This window comes from Elephantulus edwardii, unplaced genomic scaffold (genome assembly GCF_000299155.1).
Source record: "Elephantulus edwardii isolate Elephantulus edwardi_28Jun2011 unplaced genomic scaffold, EleEdw1.0 scaffold00307, whole genome shotgun sequence".
Taxonomy (NCBI): Eukaryota; Metazoa; Chordata; class Mammalia; order Macroscelidea; family Macroscelididae; genus Elephantulus; species Elephantulus edwardii.
The window spans coordinates 969,248-991,108 of record NW_006400057.1 but is presented as its reverse complement, the minus strand read 5'-3'; the positions used below and the strand labels follow the sequence as shown (position 1 = coordinate 991,108).

Genomic DNA, 21,861 nt, shown 5'->3' with positions numbered 1-21,861 from the left:
ACAGTTGTAATGCACTTTTTGTTCAACACACAGAACTGACACACATAAAACGTCTACCTGGATACACACAAAATACTACTCTTGATTATACACTAAATTGGGCTCTGGTGGCCTAGTGGCAAGAAGCTGGACTGCAATCCCAAAGGCACATGGTTTGAGGCCACCAGCTGTTCCACAGGAGAAGAATGGGCAATCTCCTCCTGTGCAATTAACTGCCTCTGAAAACCTGCTGGAGGGTCAGCTATGGTTCCGTTCCAACTCTCCAGTATACAATATAAACAAGCATACACAAAGATAAGATTTTGGATGGATTTAACAATTCAAATTTTCTGATTTTAACAGGGACCAGATATTGTTTTTCATTCTTTTCTTCTTGTGTAGTTATCTTCCCATACTTCTGACAAATACTCTAATTTTAAAAACCCTTAGTTAAGCTTAAATTCAATGCAAATTTTATAACATAGTTAAACTTAAGTTTAAGCAGATACATAGATGAAATAATAACAGAGGCTAGATAGGTGAAGAACTGACCATCAAGAAGGTGCAAACTTATGACTTAAGAAATGAGTTTAATTTCTCCTGTGCTGCATAAGTATTTGTAATGTGATTATCTGGTCTATGCTCTAGTTCACTGCATGTTGCTGTTGTGTATTGTAGAGTCAGAACTGACCCAAAGCTGCAGGCTGGGGCCTGGAATCTCCACTCTAGGAGTTTGTCGGCTTGCTTGCATCTTGATGGCAATCCTGATGGGCATGTAAGGGAAGTTTTTGGGGTTATGTTTGATGTGTATTACTGCTTCTTCCCCCCAAGAGAAGTGTCCTTGAGTCTTTGCCTAGGGTGGAGGCCTGCTCAAAGGTGTGGCTTTAAAACATGGAGGCCAAATTAATTTTTTAATGTTGTTGTTGTTATGTGCCGTCGAGTCGCTTGCGACTCATAGTGACCCTATGTACAACAGCCCTAAACTCTGCTCTGTCCTGTGCCAATCGCACTGTCTCTGACACTCCCATCCCGATTACCCCAGTCACTGAATCAATCCACCTCAGAGAGGGCCTTCCCCTCCTGCGCTGTCTCTCCACCCTCCCAAGCATGATGTCCTTCTCCAAGGATCGGTCTCTCCTTACAACATGTCCAAAGTATGTTAGACAGAGTCTCAGAACCTTGCCTCCAAGGAGCCGCCCAGTTTAACCTTTTCCAGGATGAATTTGTTTGTCTTCCTAGCAGTCTATGGTACTCTCAATACTCTTCTCCAGCACCACAGCTCAAAGGCATCACTTCTCCTTCTATCCTCCTTGGTCACTGTCCAACTCTCTGATGCATAACAAGTGACTGCGAAGACCATGGCCTGTATCAGACGCACCTTAGTCTCCAGAGAGACACTATTGCTCTTCAGTACTTTGGAGAGGTCCCTAATAGCAGACTTTCCCATGGAAATACGTCTTTTAATTTCCTGGCTAGTGGTGCCAAGAATGTTGACTGTGGAGCCAAGCAAACTAAAGCTGTGAACAGTCTCAATCTCTTCACAATCCATCCTGATGCTGCCAATTGGTCCAGTGGTGAGAATCTTTGCCTTCTTGACATTGAGCCTCAGTCCATATGGGAGGCTGCAGTCCTTGACCCTCTGCAGCAAGCGCTTCAGGTCCTCCTCAGTTTCAGCAAGCAGGGTTGTGTCCTCTGCATTAACGCATGATACAGCAATCTTTTGTCTATTTGCTGAACAGAACAACTTGGTGTTGCTGTGATGCTGCACACTGTTCCATAGTCTTATCAAATATTATAACGATTACCCAGTATGTTCAACATCTGGATAAGCTTCCAGATTGATTTATGCTAGGAAGCAGGAGTGGAATCTCTACAAACTCTCTAACCTATATAAATCTACAGAAATTATGTTAGTTACAGAACAGAGTTCTTTACAGAAATGATGTCAGTTATAGAACAGAGCTCAGGTCTTTTATGCAAAACTTACTCTCAGTCGTATTCAACTTGATGACACTTAACCACTGCTAAATGAAATTAGTGCTATTATATCTGGAGAAACACTCTTCTACTTTGTACATCACTCTTTGGCAATGTGCAGTATGAAGTAACCTGGGTTTGCTGTGATGTTGAACCCTGTACCACTGGGGTATCAAAGCTCCCAGGTGTAAAACAGGTTTGGAAGTAGGAGTGGCATCCACTTCCTAAACCACCTGCCTCTGGAAACTCTATGAACGTGGAGAAATGACAATAGTTATGGAAAGGCATTAGGTCTTTCATTCATAGAGTTGCTAGGAGTCACACTCGACTCAACATCAATCAACAACAACAACATGCTGTTTAAGTTAGGGATAGTCATCTTATTTCTAAAAATTTATGTCAACTAATGAAAAGGTAAGGGAGTTCTCATGGCCTAGTGGTGAGAAGCTGTGCTGCAATCCCATGGTTTGAATCCACCAGCTGCTCTGTAGAAGGATGGGTAATCTCCTCCCATGCAATTTACTGTCTCTGAAAACCCACTAATGGTCTAATTTGGGTCAATTCCAACTCGATGGCACTCTCTTAGCCTCTTGAATCCCCTCAGAGACACCTTGAAAGAAAAGCCTGACAATCTACTGCCACATAGCCATGAAAAAACCCCTAGAGCACAGCTCTCTCTGTAGCACACAGGGACTCCAGGGGTCAGAACTGACTCAACCGGTTGGGGTTCTGGTTTGTTTACCTAGAACAGGAAGTTCACTGTTACAGAGAACAGAAATTAATGAAGAAACAAATGATGACGTGAGCAATCAATCATCTTCCTGACTCTACCAAAGCAAGGATATTAGCAATTTATTGTATTTATGTATATGGTTATGTCCTCAAGAGTAGTAATTTCCTAGCTCATTTCACTGTTATAAACCAAAGCTGAAAGACGACATGTTGTTGTCGTTAATGAGTACCATCAAATTGGGAATCACCCATAGCTGACCTCCAGCAGGTTTTCAGAGGACGTAAATCTCACAGGAGGAGACTGCACATATCCCGGGGAGCTGCTGGAGGATTTGAACCACATACCTTTGGGTTGGCAGCACAATTCCTTTTCACTATAGCCACCAGAGTTCCTGAAATATACATAGTTATCAAAAAACTGCAAGCCTGAAGCCAAATTATCTGGGAACAAATTCAGGTTAGGTAAACGAAATAAATTGTGACAGGAGGTGGTTACTTACCTTCTACACCTTGTTGTTGTTCCTGTTGTGTACTGTTGAGTCAGTCCGACTCATAGCTGGACCTTCAGCCGGTTTTCAGAAGCAGCAAACTACATGGGAGGAGAATGCCCATCTTCTCCCACAGAACAACTGAGGGGTTCAAATCATATGCTTGTGTTGGCAGTACAATTCCTTACCACCAAGCCACTAGAATCCCCTGTTATGGCTCCTTGTTATTGTCAGGGGACCACTGAATGGGGTATGATTCACAGCGACCCTGTGAAAACCACAACCTAAACCCTGTCCTATCCTGTGCCATGCTTATCATCTCTGACTTGAGCCCACTGTTGCAGTCACTGTGTCAATTCATCCTATTGGAGGTCCTTCTCTCCTTTACTGACCCTCCACCTTTCCAAGCATGATGGAATCCAAGGAACAGTCAGAGCCTCTCCCAGCAGCCTAAGTATGAGAAACAAAGCTTTGCCATCTTTGCCTGTAAGGAGTCTAAGGCTGCACTTTTCCCAGGACATACCTGTTTGTTCTTTTGGCAGTTTGTGGCATATTCAGCACTCTTCTCCAACACAACTTCAAGGCATCAATTCTTCTTCTATCATCCTTATTCACTGTCTAGCTCTCAGATGCATAGCAGATGACTGAAAAAGGCCATGGCCTACCTCAGGTGTACTTTAGTCTTCAGACTGACATCACAGGTCTTCAGTACTGTGGAGAGATCCCTAACAGCAGATTTGTCCAAATTAATTTGTTTCCTGATTTCCTGATGACTGGTGCCAAGACTGCTGACTGTGGATCCAACCAAAATGAAATACTTGAATGTTGGTTTTTGTTGTTATGTGCCGTCAAATGGCTTGCAACTCATAGCAACCCTGTGCACAACAGCTCTGAACCATGCTCTATCCTGAGCCAATCTTATTGTCTCTGACACACCTACCCCATTACCCTAGACACTGAGTCCATTCATCTCATCTAACCTTTCCTCTCTTGCACTGTTCCCCCACCCTTCCAAGCATGATGTCCTTCTCCAAGGACTGGTCCCTCCTTACAATATGCCTAAAGTATGTCAGATGAAGCTTCAAAATCCTTGCCTCCAAGAAGCAGTCTGGTTTCACCCTCTCCAGGATGAACTTGTTTGTTCTCCCAGCAGTACATAGTATATTCAATACCCTTCTCCAGCACTACAACTCAAAAGCATCAATTCTGTCCAGCTCTCTGATGCATGCATAGCAAGTAAACTGTAAAGACCATGGCCCAGATCAGGCATACTTTAATCTCTAAATTGACATCATTGCTCTTCAATACTCTGAAGAGGTCCTTGACAGTAGACTTTTCCAATGCAATTGATACTTTAATTTCTTGGCTGCTGGTACTCAGAGTGGTGCTTGTGGAACCAAACAAGCTGAAGCTGTTAACAATCTCAATCTCTTCAATGTCTATCAGGATGCTGCCAATCGACACAGTGGTGAGAATGTGTTTTCTTGATGATGACCTTCAATCCATATTGAAGGCTGCAATCCTTGACCTTCTCCAGCAAATGCCTCAGGTCCTCCTCAGTTTCAGCAAGCAAGGTTGTATCATCTGCATAATGCAGGTTGTTGATAAGCCTCCAGTCCTGACAAGTAGAGTAGTTTCTTCATATGTAGAATTAAGAAGACTAAATCCTACTCCACAAAGTCATTAAAATTAAATGAGTTCTTATACATAAAGGGCTTAGAATAGTGTCTAATACATTTAATACTTCCATTTTTCCCCCCACTACCAGGAAATAATTGACAAAAGGAAAGGTCCAATTTAAAAATCAACAAAACAGGGAGCTCTTGTGGCCTAGTGGTAAGAATCTATGCTGCAATCCCAAAGCCACGTGGTTTGAACCCACCCAAAGGACGGACAATCTCATTTTGCGTGATTCACTGCCTATGAAAATCTGCTGAAGGGTCAGCTATAGGTCAGCTCAGACTCAACAGCAACAACTAGCAATCAGCAAAGCAAGTGTATCTTAAAGCTCTGAGACCGGCCATCTTAAACACAATGTGTACACAATTATTTCAAAGCTAGGACAGGCTCTTCAAAATCGCCAAACATCTACGGAAGTACTCTTCTGTTACTGCTTTAAACCAATGATCCAGAAGTATGGATCTGAGAAGGTATTAAACACTAAAGACAAAAAGCATGCCAAGGACAAGCATTCTTACAGGAAAATGAGCTTTAAAAACTCATAGTGCTGTGGTTTGGTTTTTTCCTCATTTTAACCCAATCAATACTTAAAAGGAGAAAATATTTAAGACAGTACAGTTGGTTTCTGTTAATCATTTTTAGATTTCTTAGATCTTATCTCTTCAATGGCTAGTTGGGGTTGACGTTTTACTACTTCTTGGTTAAAAAAATATGAAATTGTAAACATGTTAATAAATTAAGAGCATAAGTATTTTTCCTTTGAGGCATGAAGTGAGTTCTAACTAAGAACTGTAATTCAAGAAAAGTTCTAGATAGACTAATGACTATTTCAGTCTCATCACTAAATGCACCCAAATGTATTTCATAACCTGTAGTAATGTCTCTTTCGCTGCCACTGAATTGGAGCTGACTCTCCAGCAAGTTTTCATTGGTAACACAGGAGGAGACCACCTTCCTTTCTCCTCTGGAGTAGCTGGTGACTTTGGGTTGGCAGTGCAAATCTTGATCACCTAAGACATTCCTTATAGCAATGTGAAAGGCTAAAAAAACTTTATCTCACACTTAAAAATATAATTTCATTCATAATATAATTTATGTTAACGTTTCTACTTTTATTGTTTCAATATAAAAGGTGACAAAGTACTCAAAAGCACATCTCTAACTAAGCATGTAAAAAAAACCCTCTAAAAACTGACTATAACTATCACTGAATTAAGTAGTATTTCCAAAACTGGATGCATATACTAGTACTCTTCTCCTTTTGTGATCGCATAACCTTCAATAAACTTGTTCAACTTACCATGTGAATGTACTAATTTTCCATTCAAGTATTATTCATTACATTTAAAATAGCATGTATAGCAACAACTGGCTTACAGGCAGCCCTACAAAATCCCCTCAGGTCTTCAGCTATATAACATTTCATTCTTTGTAATATTTTTTTTACCAACCAAAAAAACTAGGTTGTAAGATCTATTTTGGCAGCAGAGGGGTTTCACTTGCTCCATATCTGTCTAAAGACTGTCTTGCTACAGCCAGGGTAATTTTTTTTCCTCTGTCCTTTTTCGCTCTGAAGTGCTTCTAAGTATAGTGACAGCCGCATCAGGCTTTCCTAGTATCAGCGCAAGCTCAGTGAAAATCTGGGAAATGTAAGTGGAAACATGACAGACCGCTTTATTTGGCAGTGCTTCTTAAAAAAAAAAAAAGGACAGGACAAATGGCAAAGCGGTCTTTGGACCGCAGGATGAACAATCAATAGGCAGAAAGCAAGATAGAGGTTTCCTAAGCTTCTGGATCGACAATCGACAGCTGAGAGACTATTTTTTGCTATGGTTGACTAAATATGGTCAGGGAAGAGAGAGACACAGGAGAGCCTGTTTGCCTGGGAGTGCATGTTTCAAATGCTTAGCTGCCTATAAAGCAGTAACAGTTTAGCCTGTGGCCACTGAAGGAAGACTCTAAATTGGCCTCTGTAGTGACCATGTGGAAGTCCTGACCTCGCTTGCAGACTTGACCTCTGGATATGAAAAGGTAGCTTCAATACAGTTCTACCATTTAATCTTGGAAACTAAAACAAAACAAAACAATCCTCAAAGCAAGAAAGATGCAGAATATTTCCTGAGAAGTCAGAAGATCCAATGTATTCTGGTGGGCAAAGGAAAACACTAAACTTTGGGGGGGTGGAGGGTAACTATGTTTGTTGGGGGGGGAGGGGGCTATTTTATAGATTATAAAATCAACTTCCTTCCCAACTTTTTCCCTCTCTTCTAGAGCATCTCATTTCCTTGAGGAAGAAAGCCACATTCATTTTCTGGGCCACTGTAATAAGTGTCCTTGGTGGCTTAACTTTCTGTACAGCAGGTACAGGATACCAATAACTGTACAATACCGGTACAATGACATTCCAAATCAAACGACCAGTGTGGACTTCATTTTATTATAGCTTTATTTAAGGGGAAGAAAATGGAAGCAGGGGAAATAGCCTTGTTTGGTTTTCTTTGGTTTTCCAAATTTCTTTTAAAAGGTGAGGTTCTCTGCTCGCATATCCTTCCACAGCTTATAAAAAGAAGTGCTGAATCAGCGAATTAGCGTGAAGGAACAATCAGGATGAGATGGCTGCTGCCGATGGGACTCTCTAGGTCATTACCTCTCTTCCAACTGCAGATGCTGTACGATACGAATGCAGGTAACAGAACCCAAGACCTTTACTTTGAAGGATGCTAACAACTTCTGCATGTTTATCTATTATTGACTGTTTTTACTGTTATCTGGAATTCTGTCAGGGCATAACCTCATTCCACATTTCAAGTAGAGAACATAGATATTTAATATAAAAGTGAACGCAGCTCAAATAGCATGTTGGATAATTCTTGATCTTAAAACCATCCGAGTCTTTTTACTATCATTCACATTATTAAAGATTTAGTCTTTACTACTTCACATCAAATGATGATAATGCCATCCCTAGTAAACCACATCCTACTTCCAAAGTATGTTCATTCCTTTAAAAAGACTAGGTATCTCAAGCTCAGTCAAATAAGGAACTTGTTCATTATGAAATACTTTTCTTAATCCTTACTACTAATTGGCCAGAAAAAACAGAAGTCAGAAAGTGCACTGTGTAATGTGAATGCTGCATTGCTGAAGCTGCTGGAGTAGAGGGCTAGCTACGGTGCTCCATTCTGATTTGCTCCCTGTGCGCTGCACTAGCTTTTTAATCACAGGCTGCAGAAATCCTACTTTCCCTGTCTTTTTGGTTTTGCTTTCTCAACTCTAAAAACTGCTTGATGTTTTCTTTTAAATTGGCTTGCTACTGCCATGTCATTAAAGGCTACATATCAATTATAACTTCTTTTCATGTTAAATTAACAAGGTAAAACCCAGATGCTTGTAAGGGAAAACCTTTCTTTTCTTTTACATGAAACTTGATGAATAGCTGATTGTTCTACTGGCTATCCTTTATATTACAAGTATCAAATAATCAAAAGAACTTACCCCAAAATAGGTATTTATATATCTGCTTGATTTATTCAACTAAAATGGAAGCAACACAATGCAAAATCCTAACATGAAACTAATAAAGACAAAGGAACAAGTTTTCAAATGATCCTGACTTTTGATTTTTTTAAAAATTAACAAAATCATCATCTTTAAAAATTCAATTCATTCACAGTTCATTCAAATTCTGAAAAGATACAGCATTTTCCCTTGCTTGCTTCAACCTTGGATTCTGTATCCAAAGTATTCACTGGGTAACTGGTAAAGTTTTAAATAACTAGTTTGTCAAATAATTTGCACTGAATTAATTACTATCTAATTCTAGGCTCAACTACAAAATTTGCTCTGGAAAACCTTCTCTGAAGACTATGAAGAAATATTAGATTGATTTTATTAGTTTCTAAAATACACTTGGGGAAAAAAATCCACTGACCTATAACTTTCATGTAAAAAACAATCAAACCAGGACAAAGCTCAACAGATAACTGTTCAAATGTTTAGAAATGTCTATTTCCACCAAGAAAAAGGAACCATAACAGGCACTGATGTCATTCCTCAGGTAAATTTATTAAAAGTTTAGTTTTTTTATAAATTAAGTCTCTACAAATGATCTATATTTTACTGCATCAATAAGATGACTGGTTTACTAACAAATGAGAAAATACATTTCCAGTTTTTACAGCTAACAACTTAGCAATACCTACTCAGAGTACATACTTCTTTATGTACCCATATGAATATACAATGCTATGGAATGTAAAGAAGTATGTATTTTTGGTAGGCAATTAACAACCAAGAAGAAATTAACCTGCAGCTAAAGAGAATCTTCCATCTTGCTACATAAATTATTTTCATATGGCAAATTAACCAAATACCACCTTTGGTAATACTAACACCATGATACCTACAGCTTATAAAAGGAAACTATCCCCTATTTAAGATTCGTATTTCATGAAGGAAAATTTCTACTAAAGTAGATTTAAAATGATCATGAACTACTTTTATACCATTTATTTTTAATAAACTTAGTACATTTTCTATTTTTTTTTTTTTCATTAAGATGTCATAATAGAAATCTGACTAAAAAAAAAAAAGAGGACCACTAGCACAGGAGAGGAAAGGGATGTACATGACCTATTTTCTGTCTCAACAATGTGATCTTAATTTAAATATTTCATTTCTATAGTGTTGAACAGGAAAAATAAGATATAACCAAAGATAATTTCATAACATTTCTATAGATTCCTTTGTTTCATATAATTGATAAGTTTAGAATTTGTAAAGCACTGTTTTATGAAGGTTTTTGAGACAGGCACAGACATAATTCTAAAAGACCATCTTTTACCTCTCTCTCTTTTTTAATTCTACCCTTTGAAAAAAATAAAAAGGCAATTCTAGTCATTCTACATGGTCCTTAAACTAATCTCTAATTTAAATGCTACACCAATGCATAATTAAAATATGAGACTTAAGCATTTAAAAAACAACTTTTTAAGTCGTAGCTTTAGCCAACAGGGTATAGTTTCTTAATCTGTTTGTCTAAAGGGACACATAAAATGAAGAAGACTATAAACAGTAAACCAATTTTCACACACAGAATAACCAGCTTTTATTGATACTGTATAATAATAATTCAATTTATTACAAAGATGATAACGTTTTAATTAATAGTTTGCTGAAGATATTAACTTTAAAAAAAATAAAACACAACAGAGTTCTGGGTAACAATTTTTAAGTTTCAAGTTTCTACAAAGTTAGAAAAGTTAATATCTCCTTTACTATGTTTATGTACTCTAATCACGTATCAAATATATTACTTCTAATAGGATACTTAGACACGTATCAAAAGAAAGAGAAAAAGCATTTAAAGGGGAGTTTTATGCATGTTTTAGAATCTGAATGGAGTAGGTTTAATTATGGTCATTTTCAGCTTAATAAGACAATCAGAGTAGTAGTCAATATTTTCATTTTATAAGGAATGAGAAAATAGTTCTACCAGATGCATGGTTATAGGAAATTTTTAAAAGTGCATGATATAAAAACACATTTTCAAAGAAGAAGCTGGTTCAAAGTTTAACTCAAGCATATGTGTGATCACTCAATAAGGAGAATGGCAAAGACTCATGCTTTGCTTTTATAGATCCTAAATGCCAAAAACTGGATACATGACACCTAAAAACTTACTCAGTAACACTACTCAAAAGTGAATACTCATATTTTATAATTAAAAATTCTATTAGTTATCCTATAGGTATGAAAGTGGGCTTTTAAGAATTCTTTTTAAACATCTTAACCCCTGTTATAACAAATATATGATGCCTTAAAAAGAAAATTACAAGCTATTTGTTCTAAAAAGTAAATTATATACTGATTTTAGGTGCTTTCAAATTTAACTTAACATACCTAAGAGTATTTGCAATCACTCTAAAATGTCACATCCATCACTTAGATCAGCTGTTCATTTTTAACTGAGTACATATTAAACTCTGGGCATCTGCTGACACTGGTGTAACTCCAACATTTCAACTGTCTCTCTGACAGGGGTAACAGATGCTGACATTATCAAATGTACTCTTTTTTTTTCCCCCATGGCCTCTTCTTGCCCCGATATGGCCAGTCTATGAGACTGAACTGCCATCCAAAAGCACACTTGAGCAGCTGGATCTACTAAGCAACTCCCATATAAGTAATAAAATAGAAGCCAGCTTTCTTGCTATCTTCAGCACTTAAGTCCAGACAATTTAACACCTGTTTCATTTCTACAAGAATAAATAGAAACACATGTTCATTAATTCACCGGCAGTATGATACTCACCAACTAACAGATGTAGAATATAGTTAAAATAAGAATTGTTGGTGTATTGTCTAAATTAGTGCTGACCTTCTCCCAGTTTAGTTCGAGCAGTACCTAAAAAGACTAATTTTTTATTCTTCATAGTTCCATAAGCACACTTACTATATGGGTAAACCACAACTTGATAAACTCCTGTTTTCTACAAGAATGTTTCAAATTATTGCTTTACTATATTGAAATACCACAGTAAAAATCAGATTATAACGTAAGTTTTCTGTTTTGATTTCTAAACACACATGATGAATTCTATTGAGTATAAATTTAAGAACTCACGCTGACCACCAATAATCAGTCAATTGTTAAGCTGATAATGAGAAAGAGCTATGCATCTGTACCCAAAATTACAGAGAATTCAACGGAGTACACATTTGTAAAGAGTTAAAAATTACTAACCTATGATTAGTAACCCTACATAAGAAAAATCAAAGGAAAATAATAAGTTGGCATGAACAACAGTGCCTTTCAACACAAGTCCATGCACGGCAATGAGCACACGTGTCATCTATTTATAAAACAGATGGCACAGGATTCCTCAAGGCCACTCACATTCCCCCCAGCCCTTATCACCAACTTGCTACTGGTTCTGTACTAGAACACTAAATGACAAACAGTGCTAAAAGTGCAAAAAGTGTGACCAACGACACTCTTTCCTAAACTATTAGTTTAAGTACTCAAGTAATCTGGTTTACTGCTTAGAGACAAATAGTAAACTTTACTCCAAAATGGATCAAGGCTGATTTGTTCCTTTAAATGTTACTAGCTTTAATAATTATCATCTACATTTAGAAATTTAAAAAGGTGTGAGAAACAAAGATATACACTGTTAATTCCTTAAAGCATCAAATAACTTATTAATAAGAAATAGCAGGAAAGAAAGTTCCTGCAATAGAAAGGTTTGTATTCAATGACTAACAAACAGATACAATAATGTCTAACATTTCTATGAGCTCCATAACTATGATTTTAAAGATAAAAATGTACTTAAACATTTTGGATTCCAAACTAGCAGCAGTGCAATGCTTTGCTAGAGCTGGTAAAATGGAACCAAATCGCCTCTTCAATGGATTTGGTCCCCTTCAACCAGCTGTAGCTATGCATTGATTACTACAGGACAGCCAATGGTTTCAATCATGTGTATCAATCATGTGCCAACAGTATTTATTTAAGCTATTCAAGTGTTTTGTTAAAATCAAATAATATGTTTTAATTCTTAAAATGGTTAAAGATGCTTATGAAAAGCTTTATGGAAAAACATGTGGATGACTAAGAACTTCAAATAAAAAAATGTTACTTGACTATGGTCTCTTGATATCAAAGTTCTTATTCTTTCAATAATAAATGGTAATAAACTGTAAACTAATGCTTTATAATTTAAAAGAAAAGAACATCTACACTTCCTTCAAAAGATGAAAATAACTGGAAAGGTGACCTGAAAGCCTAACAAGAGTGCTGGAGTATGGTTCACACTGGACATGTGGGAATTTTAAATTAGAAAAACATTTTGCTTATATACATCTCACTAGGAATGATGGCCCTTCCATTGTAAATTTTACTACTATTTATCCAAGTATCATTAGGTACACTGAAACAAGGAGTGATTTTTATTGCAGAACATCTTGTAGAGGGATATAAGCCAGTTAGCTAGTTATTCTGATTTTGATTCAAAAGGTTTTAAGCCTCAAAAGAGAGATAATACCTAGCAGCAGCTCTACTAGTTAAATCATTGAGATTTCACCTCTCCATACCTGTATGTTCAGTTATAAAATGAAAATCTATCCCAACAATAACATTCTATGACTTAATTATCTTCTTTTGCACGTATCACTGAAGGGGAAATGCCAAGTGATCCAACATCCACCTAGTATTTATACTGACTCTGGAAATTCAATGTTCTCGTGACCTAGCCAGTATGGCGTTGTGCTATTAACCCAAAAGTCGGACTTCAATGGCGGTTCAAATCCACAAGCAGCTCTGAGGGAGAAAGATAGGCAATCTCCTCATACACAATATAAAGTTTTAGAAACCCAAGGAAGGGTCAGCTAGGAGTCATTCAAGCTAAAGGGCAATTAATTTGTTTTGCATTAAATAAATATAAAATTTTAGCAATTTAGGGAAGACTGCTGAAGTAAAGCAGGACTTAGAAGCCTGTATAGTCCTCATCTACTGAGTACGCCTTCAAAGGAAAAATCACTCCCTGAAAGAACAGGCAAAGGAGTACACAGAAATATATCTTACTATACTATTAAACCAACAGGCCTTCATGCTCAAATGAATTACAAATCAGGCAGCTATATTAAGCATATTTACGTACTGCAAGGTAAATAATGTTTGCAAGAAAGAGCTATACATAAAAATACTATCATTTTATGGACTCTCAGTGTTTTTATACATATAGCACTCAGCACATTCAAAACTTTAGGGAAAGAAAAACATTAAAAATCAAGACACAATCAAATCTTCCTATAATCAGTAACTTCATATACAAGACCATATTTCACAAATTAAGGAGGCACAACATTCTAGAGCAAAGCTTTGAGTTTGGCTGCATACTCAGAATGTATCTCTGAGAAGAGACACATACATTAAAAAAAGTGTCTTAGTCTGAATATGTATTGTTATGAGTCGCAAGCAACTCGAGGGCACATAACAATATCACATCAAGGGGTTCCTGTTGCACAGTCCATATGGAATTGTACTGCTAACCCAAAAGTCACACTTCTTCTCTGATGGTTCAAATCCACCAGTGCTTGGAGAGAGAAAGATGGGCAATCTCCTCCAGTTAATTTACAGCCTCCGATAACCAACTCGAGAGTCATAAGCTCTGAGATGGTTCCGACTTGATGGCAATGAGTAAGTGAGTGAATTCACTCTGTTTTACTACTTTTCAAGTTCAACTTATATTTTTAAAAAATGTTCAAGTAACACTATCTAAAGCAACTTAATAATACTGCTGCTATGAAGATCGTCAAAATACCTATCACTTGTTTTTTTGCCAGTTCTGCATAGAACACACTATTTTCATGCCTGTGAGGAGTTCTACAAACTTAAAATGGCTAAAAAGCTGCACTCTCACAGATAGTACTTAAATAATATGTTGATCAACTCTAGTCCAAGTAATCAAGTTTCCTTTTAAAGAGCAGGATTAGTTTCTGTTCTTTAAGTTGGAAACTTTCATTTATTACAAAAATAAATGTAAGGAACAAGATCCCTATACAAAGTAAATATCAGAATATACAAACAGTACTGTACTTAGTTAAGGTTTCTACTAAAAAAAAAAAACAAATCATAGCCTATTATTAAAACATACTATAACTGCTAATTTTAATTGCTCCAAACTTTACATAAAGCGTGACCAAAATATCAGGATGTCTGCACATAAGTTTAAAGACCAGGAAAGTGACTTTTTAAAAAGAGAAGTGCATCTATTAGTTCCTCACTCTGTGTTACTAGAGAGCTCTTATGACCTGGTGGGTAAGAAGGTGCGTTGCCAATCCAAAGGCAGTCTTCTCACGTGACATTTACAGCCTCTGAAAACCCACTAGCAGGTCAGCTATGAGCTGATTCTGACTCAATGGCAATGAATTGAGTTTGAGCTGTGCTAGTAACTTACAGATCAAAAATTATTTTTGTTAACTAAAAGAAAACAAAAGGAATGCTTAAATATCTCATATGCATATGGAAATTTCAGAATTTTTTCACTATCACTAACAAAAATAAATGGAAATAATTATAATGATTTCTGTTGGTAAATTATAATAAAGTAATAAATTTTAAAATAACCAAGAATTATTATTTAAAAAAAAACAACTAATTGCAAACAAAATTAGCTATATATGAAGTTCAACAGGTAAGCTAAATAAATTAAAGTATATCTGAACCATAAAACAAAAATCACAAATAACAAATTAAAGTATTACAATTCAAAGTAACAGATTTATTAAGTTACATAAATTATAAAATGCTGACAACCAAGAGGGATATGCTAGCACCTGTCTATCATATTTAGTATCATATTCAAAAACAGAAAGCTCATCAGGCACCAAAAATGTTTGTTCAGTATTAGGTTAAAGAATTTTTAAAAATCTAAATTTCAAGAAAAAAAATCGTTCTTTCTATCTTTTGATATCACTTGAAAGTAGGAAAAAGGACAAGTAATTAAAAAAAATCCTTTTGTTTCCTGTGCTCACCCTCTAGTGGTGATCCTGAGAAACTAAAAATTAGCAAAAAGCTAGCCAGAACTGTAACATAAAAATCCAATGACAAACCAAAGAGTTAAGTGTTCAGGATAGATTAAATTATCAAGCAAAATAGTTTCAACTATAGACAAAAGATAATTCATAGAAAAGTTCCTAAAATCCATATAAAGTTTTTCCAAATATATATTCATTACAATCTCTAGGTTAAGTAAAGCTAAATCTTTTCCTTTTATAGTACTTCTCATCCTGAAGAGTCCAGTGACAACAAAAATACTACTTCGCAGCAAACATTTTCTCAGAAGGACACTGTCTTTTTAAAAAATTAGGGAACAACTACCCTAAGAGTATACATCACTAACTGAATCATTACTAAGAAATTAGGTGTCACAGGAAGTGCTTAACACCTAGCTGGAAAGTTGGTGGCTCAGGTCACCCACAAGTACCTCTGAAGACAAGTAAATAATCTGTTTGCAAAAGTGACAGTCTTGAAAACTCCTCAAAGTGTTACTGTGTGCACCTTGAATCAAATCAACAATAAACAATAACAACAATCATTTAGTCACAGAGTATATAAAAAAATAATGACCATGCAAATAAATGTATAGTGTGAGTATAGAGAACATCCATCCTGAGAATGTTACTTAACATAAATATCTACATGAAATTACTGTCCTGAGATATTTAAAGTTCACACTAATATAATCTCTGAAGTACTCTTTAAAGCAAACAACAGTTTCACTTAATTTGCAGAGTATCTGCCTTGAGCATACATAGTGCACTCCTTAATAACTATCTGAGTGTGATCAAACCAAGAAGGGAACTTGAAAGGTTAGATGAAAAGCACGAGAGGCATTGAAATTACATTTATGGCAGAGGAACAATTCAGAAACAGAAAAGAAAGAAATGGCTGCACAGCTTCAAACTGTAATAAATGTAATTTAATTTAGCAGAAATTCTTGAATCAGTATACGTTCTGCATATACAACAAAAATAGAAAGTATGTTTTCATCAGATGACAAAATTAAAGATGAAATAGGAAATCTTAAAGAAAAGGAAACAAATCTTAAAATGGAATGCATTTTAAATCTTTAATAAGGCAGTATAGTGATACTTTATGTCTACATCTAGGTTTTAGTCACTTAATACTTGCATGTATTTAACAAACAAAAAAATAAAGAAATTAATCTAGTAAATCAGTACATAAACTCAATATACTTAAGGATTTAAAATATTTAAATAAGCAAAATCATTTCCTCATGACTATCAGAAATATTAAAATATTTTTTAACTGCACATAAGATGGTGAAAAGTGAAATCTTTACCTGGGGTTTCCTCTGAGTGCAGCATGGTGGAGAGCATTAAATCCATTATTATTTGTGATGGTAACATCTGCTCCAGCTTCCAGAAGAACTGCCAGGATATCATCACGTTTCTTGCTTATTGCATCATGAAGAGGGGTATCACCTTCAGAATCCTTTGAAGTACGAAGAAACTTTTCATTAGTCTTTCTTAAATCTATCACCACACATAACATTAATACTAATACTGAACCTGAAAAAGAAAGAGATCATATCTAACAATTATCAATAATAGATTATACTATAAGAATGCAGTCAAGAAAAACAGTACCCATAGTATACTAACAGTTACTAATATTACAAGGTCATACTCAACCCAGGTGGAAAAATACAACAAACATATCGAAAATTTCAAGGAAAATGAAAAAAAATCAAATAAAAAAGTTAAATAGCCTCAAACACAATCCAGCTGATAATACAAACTAAAAAGGTAGAAAAGTTGTCTTTAAAAATCTGAACATAGCTTCCTTTCCAGCCTGGTTCCAGCACTATGGCCCCCGCAAGGGTGGTAAGAAGAAGAAAGGCCGTTCTGCCATCAACGAAGTGGTGACCAGAGAGTACACCATCAACATTCACAAGCGCATCCATGGAGTGGGATTTAAAAAGCGTGCTCCTCGGGCACTAAAGGAGATCCGGAAATTTGCCATGAAGGAGATGGGAACACTGGATGTTCGCATTGACACCAGGCTTAACAAAGCTGTCTGGGCCAAAGGAATAAGGAATGTCCCATACCGCATTCGTGTACGGTTGTCCAGAAAATGTAATGAGGATGAAGATTCCCCAAACAAGCTGTATACACTGGTTACCTATGTACCTGTCACCACTTTCCAAAATCTACAGACCGTCAATGTGGATGAAAACTAATAGCTGATTGTCAAAAAAAGTTATAAAACTGTCAAAAAAAATCTGAACATAAAAAAAATATATATATATCTGAACATGGCCTAAGAAACCATATTCCTACCACTGTTTGTAGAACCCTGAAATTCTATACAGGTGTATAACATCAGTCTTGGATCCCTTACCAAATAAACCTTAGCTACACATTAGAATAAACTCTTCAAAATCCTGATGCCCAAGTCACACCCCAGACCATTTAAAGGAGGATTTCTAAGGGTGCAGTGAAGGTTATTAGTTTTTTAAAAACTCTTCTCGTAAACTATACTGTGCAGTCATGGCTGAGAACTACTAAGATGTTTTCAAAGAGTAGGAGAGAGACCAGTTAAGTCAAACTGGGGGAAAATTATAAGATAGGCTGGCCACTTTTTTTCAATAATGTGTTTCTTTAATAGTAAGCAGTTATTCAGGATCAGTCATGTCACTAAACTGGTAGTTATACCTCATCCATGTAGTAGGCTCATGAATGCTGTTCTCCATGCTATCATACAGATTTCACACTGTTGTGTATGTCAGGACAGGCAAACACAGCTCCTGGGATCTGGCCACTGCCTGTTTTATAAATAAAGTGTACTACATCACAGCCACGTCCAGTCATTTCTTTATTATGTTTGGCTGCCTTCATTCTAAAATAGTCCATGTGATAGAGACATATGGCCCACAAAACCTAAAATATTTCTGATCTGGCTGTTTACAGAAAAAGTTTGTTAACTGCAGGCATTCACTCACTCACTCACGTACAATATCCCTAACCAGTGTTGAATTCAATCATTTATCATCTGTCCTCTTATATCTGGTGACACTGAAGTCTTCAACTCTTCACATGGCTAGGATATCTCTCTTTTTTTTTAAAATACAGTTTGTGTTATACTATTAATTACACTACCTAGACAACTCCTTAGTGGGTATTGTCCTTCCCTTCACTGTCAGGATATCTTCCTTCCAGGTCCAACTCTACTGCGTCTTCTAGTCCTGACAGCAGCCATTCCAAACTTTCCTCACTCACATCTACTCTCCTTTTTCACTCTTCCAACACTCACTCATGCTCCCAAAAGATGGCTTTGTTTCTCATTTCAGACAGAGTCAAGAGGTATAAATAATCTTTCCTCTAATATATGAAAAACATCCTGGGTAGGTGAGGAGAGCCGGGAGAAAAATGTGCGTGAATAAACAAATAATTTTAAAGAAGGAAAAAACAACAGCCTGGGACCTCCCTGATCCTCCAATTTTGACATCCAGTTCTACACCCTAGGTCCCATCAGTATTAAAATGGAGATGGTTGAGAACATTTGTCTGTAATAACCATCTATGTGAATAATACTTTCAGCTCTTAAAAGCCTCACTGCCACACCTGCTCTTCCTTCTTCTTTACTTCAGAGAGATCTAGCCATCCAGCAGTGAATTCCTGGCTGCTATAATTTAAACCCAATGTTGAGACCAGCAGTTTAAAATGCACATTTTTCCTAATCGTTACTGAGTTTCCAGCTAATGCAAGTATTTTTCACAAATCCAATCAGTACTTCAGAGGTCTGGTGTCCAAGTGATAAGGAGCTGTGCTGCAATCCCAAAGACATATGGTTCAAACTGACCAGTTTCTCTGTGGGAGGAGGAAGGGCAATATACAACCTCTGAAAACTTGCTGGAAGGTCAGCTATGAGTTGGTTCTGACTTGACAGCACCCAACAATCACAACAAGCTATTTCAAGTCTATTCTGTAACACATAACTATTGATATACTAAGCATTAATGAAATGTGATGAACCAGCTTTGGCCACTCTGAATCAGATAATCATATGGTATACTACACAGGAAATAAAAAAAACAGGAAGAACGGTGTTGCATTCATAGTCAAAAAGTCAGTTTCAAGTTCGATCCTGAAATACAGTGAATGACAGGATAATATCCATATGCATAAAAGGAAGACCCATTAACATGATTATTACTCAAATATATGTTCCTATCTAGAACCAAAGAGGAAGAAATTGAGAACTTTTATTAAATTTTGCAGTCTGAAATTGACCAAACATGCAATCATGATGCATGAATGATAACTGGTAACTGGAAAGCAAAAGTAGGAAACAGTGAAGAAGGAACAGTAGTTGGAAAATACGGGTTGGGTGACAGAAATGAACACGACAGGAATAAAAGAAACCTAAGGCTGCCAAATTATGTTAATATGCTTATTTTACTTTGCTATGCAAATTTTAGTCATTCATATCAAATTTTAATTTGGCAGGTACATAAAAAGTGGTTTAATAACCAAACTAAGTAGCTAATGAAAATAACCTACATACATACACTTTCTGTGTGTAGTTTCATTCATCTACTTGGTGACTTTTCTTTCTATTACTATTAAACAAAGAAGCCCTGGTGCCACTGTGTTCTACTGCTAAAGGTTTACGATTCAAGCCCAGCAGCTCTGTGGGACAAAGGCCTGCAACGTGCTTTTGGAAAGATGGTATTGTTATACACCAAGTCGGAACAAATTCATTGAAGACTGTCCAATGGGTTTTCAGGGGTAGTTAGCTATACAAGAGGTTATCGCCCATCTTTCTTCCACGAAACAGCTGGTGGATTCAAACCGCGTGCCTGAGTTGGCAGTGCACCTCCTTTAGCACTAAGCCACCAGAGCATTCTGTGAAGATTACAGCTAAGGATACTTTATGGGGCAGTTATACTCTGTCACGTGAGGAGTTGCTTTGAACTAGCATCAACTTAATGGTATTTAACCAAAAAAACAGAGTATTAAGCAATCCTAAAATGTATATGCTTTTCAGAACAAGAAGATCTTTAAAGACCAATGACTAAACCAAGATCCTAAGATAAATTAAACCAAACCTAGATTCCAACTCATGGTTACCCCATAAACAATCCCTTAGGGTTTCCCTTCAAAAGCAAATACCAAGCCTTTCATTCCAGATGCCACCTGAATGGGTTTGACTCATCAACTTTTAGGTTAGTGGTCAAACACAAACAACTTGCAACACCCAGGCCTTAAGATAAGTAAAGGAAAAAAAAGATAAGTAAAGGCATAGTAAAAATAACTTATTAACTCATTATTATGAAATGAAGTTCATTACACTTCTTAAGTTCCTAAAGTTCACTGCCATGATTTCAAAGGGGGAAAAAATTAATTCATAACCTGATATTATTGCAAGGAAGACTTACTCTTACCCTCAATCTAAACCTGGTCTACTTACATTTTCTTATAAAATGGCTTTTTAAAGAAGGAAAAGCTGTGACTTTTATTAGGTTCTCTATCTCAGATACACCACTTATCCTCACAGTAAGAACAGAACTGATAACACAGAACCACAAAATCTACTACATCCCCTTAAAAAGATCCCAATGGTATCTGTAGAATGTATTTATTTTTGAAAGTTATACCTGGAGACTGGGATGACATCCAAAGTCCAATAAAGTCTTCACAACTTGCAGATGGCCTTTATTGACAGCAATATGAAGTGGTGTCTGCCTGCGCTTGTTGCGAGCATTCAAATCGGCACTGCCCCGGTGCAGGACTTCTATGACCGCACCTTCATCTCCAAAAGCTGCGTGGTGCACAGCTCTGTCTCCATCTTTATCCTACACATTAGCATTTAAATCTGAATTAGTAAATATTTGGGAAAGAAAAATAATTTAAGTTTTAAGTGTTTGAAGAGACAAATTTAACAAAAGGACGCACAGAATGGAATTAACAAAGACCTACAGCTTGATATGCTCAGTGATTGACTCCAAAAAGTTCAATACAGTGTCATATATAACATATATAACAGAACTATAATTTCAACAAGTAGTACAATCTTTCATTACTTTATGACCCATGATAATAAGCCAACATTAGTAAAGGTATGACACACCTATATAAACTCCCTATTACAATGGCAAAGTGTACTAAAAGAGAAAGGATATCACTTTTAGGACTAATTAATGTATGTGTGTTTGATATAGTATTTTTTTAATAACCTCCCATGTGTGTGAAAGTCAGACAATAAAGAAAGACCAGAGAAAATCTGATGCTTTTAAATTATGGTGCTGGTATGGTACTGGTACAATGACAGACACATAGATCAATGGAATCGAATTGAGAATCCAGAGATCAACCCCTCTATCTATGGTCAACTGATCTTTGACAAGGAGATGAAATCAGTGAAGTGGGGGAACGACAGCCTTTTTAACAAATGGTGTTGGCAAAATTGGAA

General features: G+C 36.4%; 1 protein-coding gene across 1 annotated transcript in view; it reads right to left on the bottom strand.

Moving 5' to 3' along the window:
- Nucleotides 1-21,861, bottom strand: part of MIB1 (mindbomb E3 ubiquitin protein ligase 1) — a 157,222-nt gene that overhangs the window by 54,156 nt on the left and 81,205 nt on the right. The window contains exons 11-12 of the mRNA XM_006901063.1: nt 21,047-21,244; nt 16,727-16,878 (exon numbers count right to left, since the gene is read on the bottom strand). Of these exons, the coding sequence (XP_006901125.1) occupies nt 16,727-16,878; nt 21,047-21,244 (350 nt within the window). The remainder of the gene's footprint in view (nt 1-16,726; nt 16,879-21,046; nt 21,245-21,861) is intronic.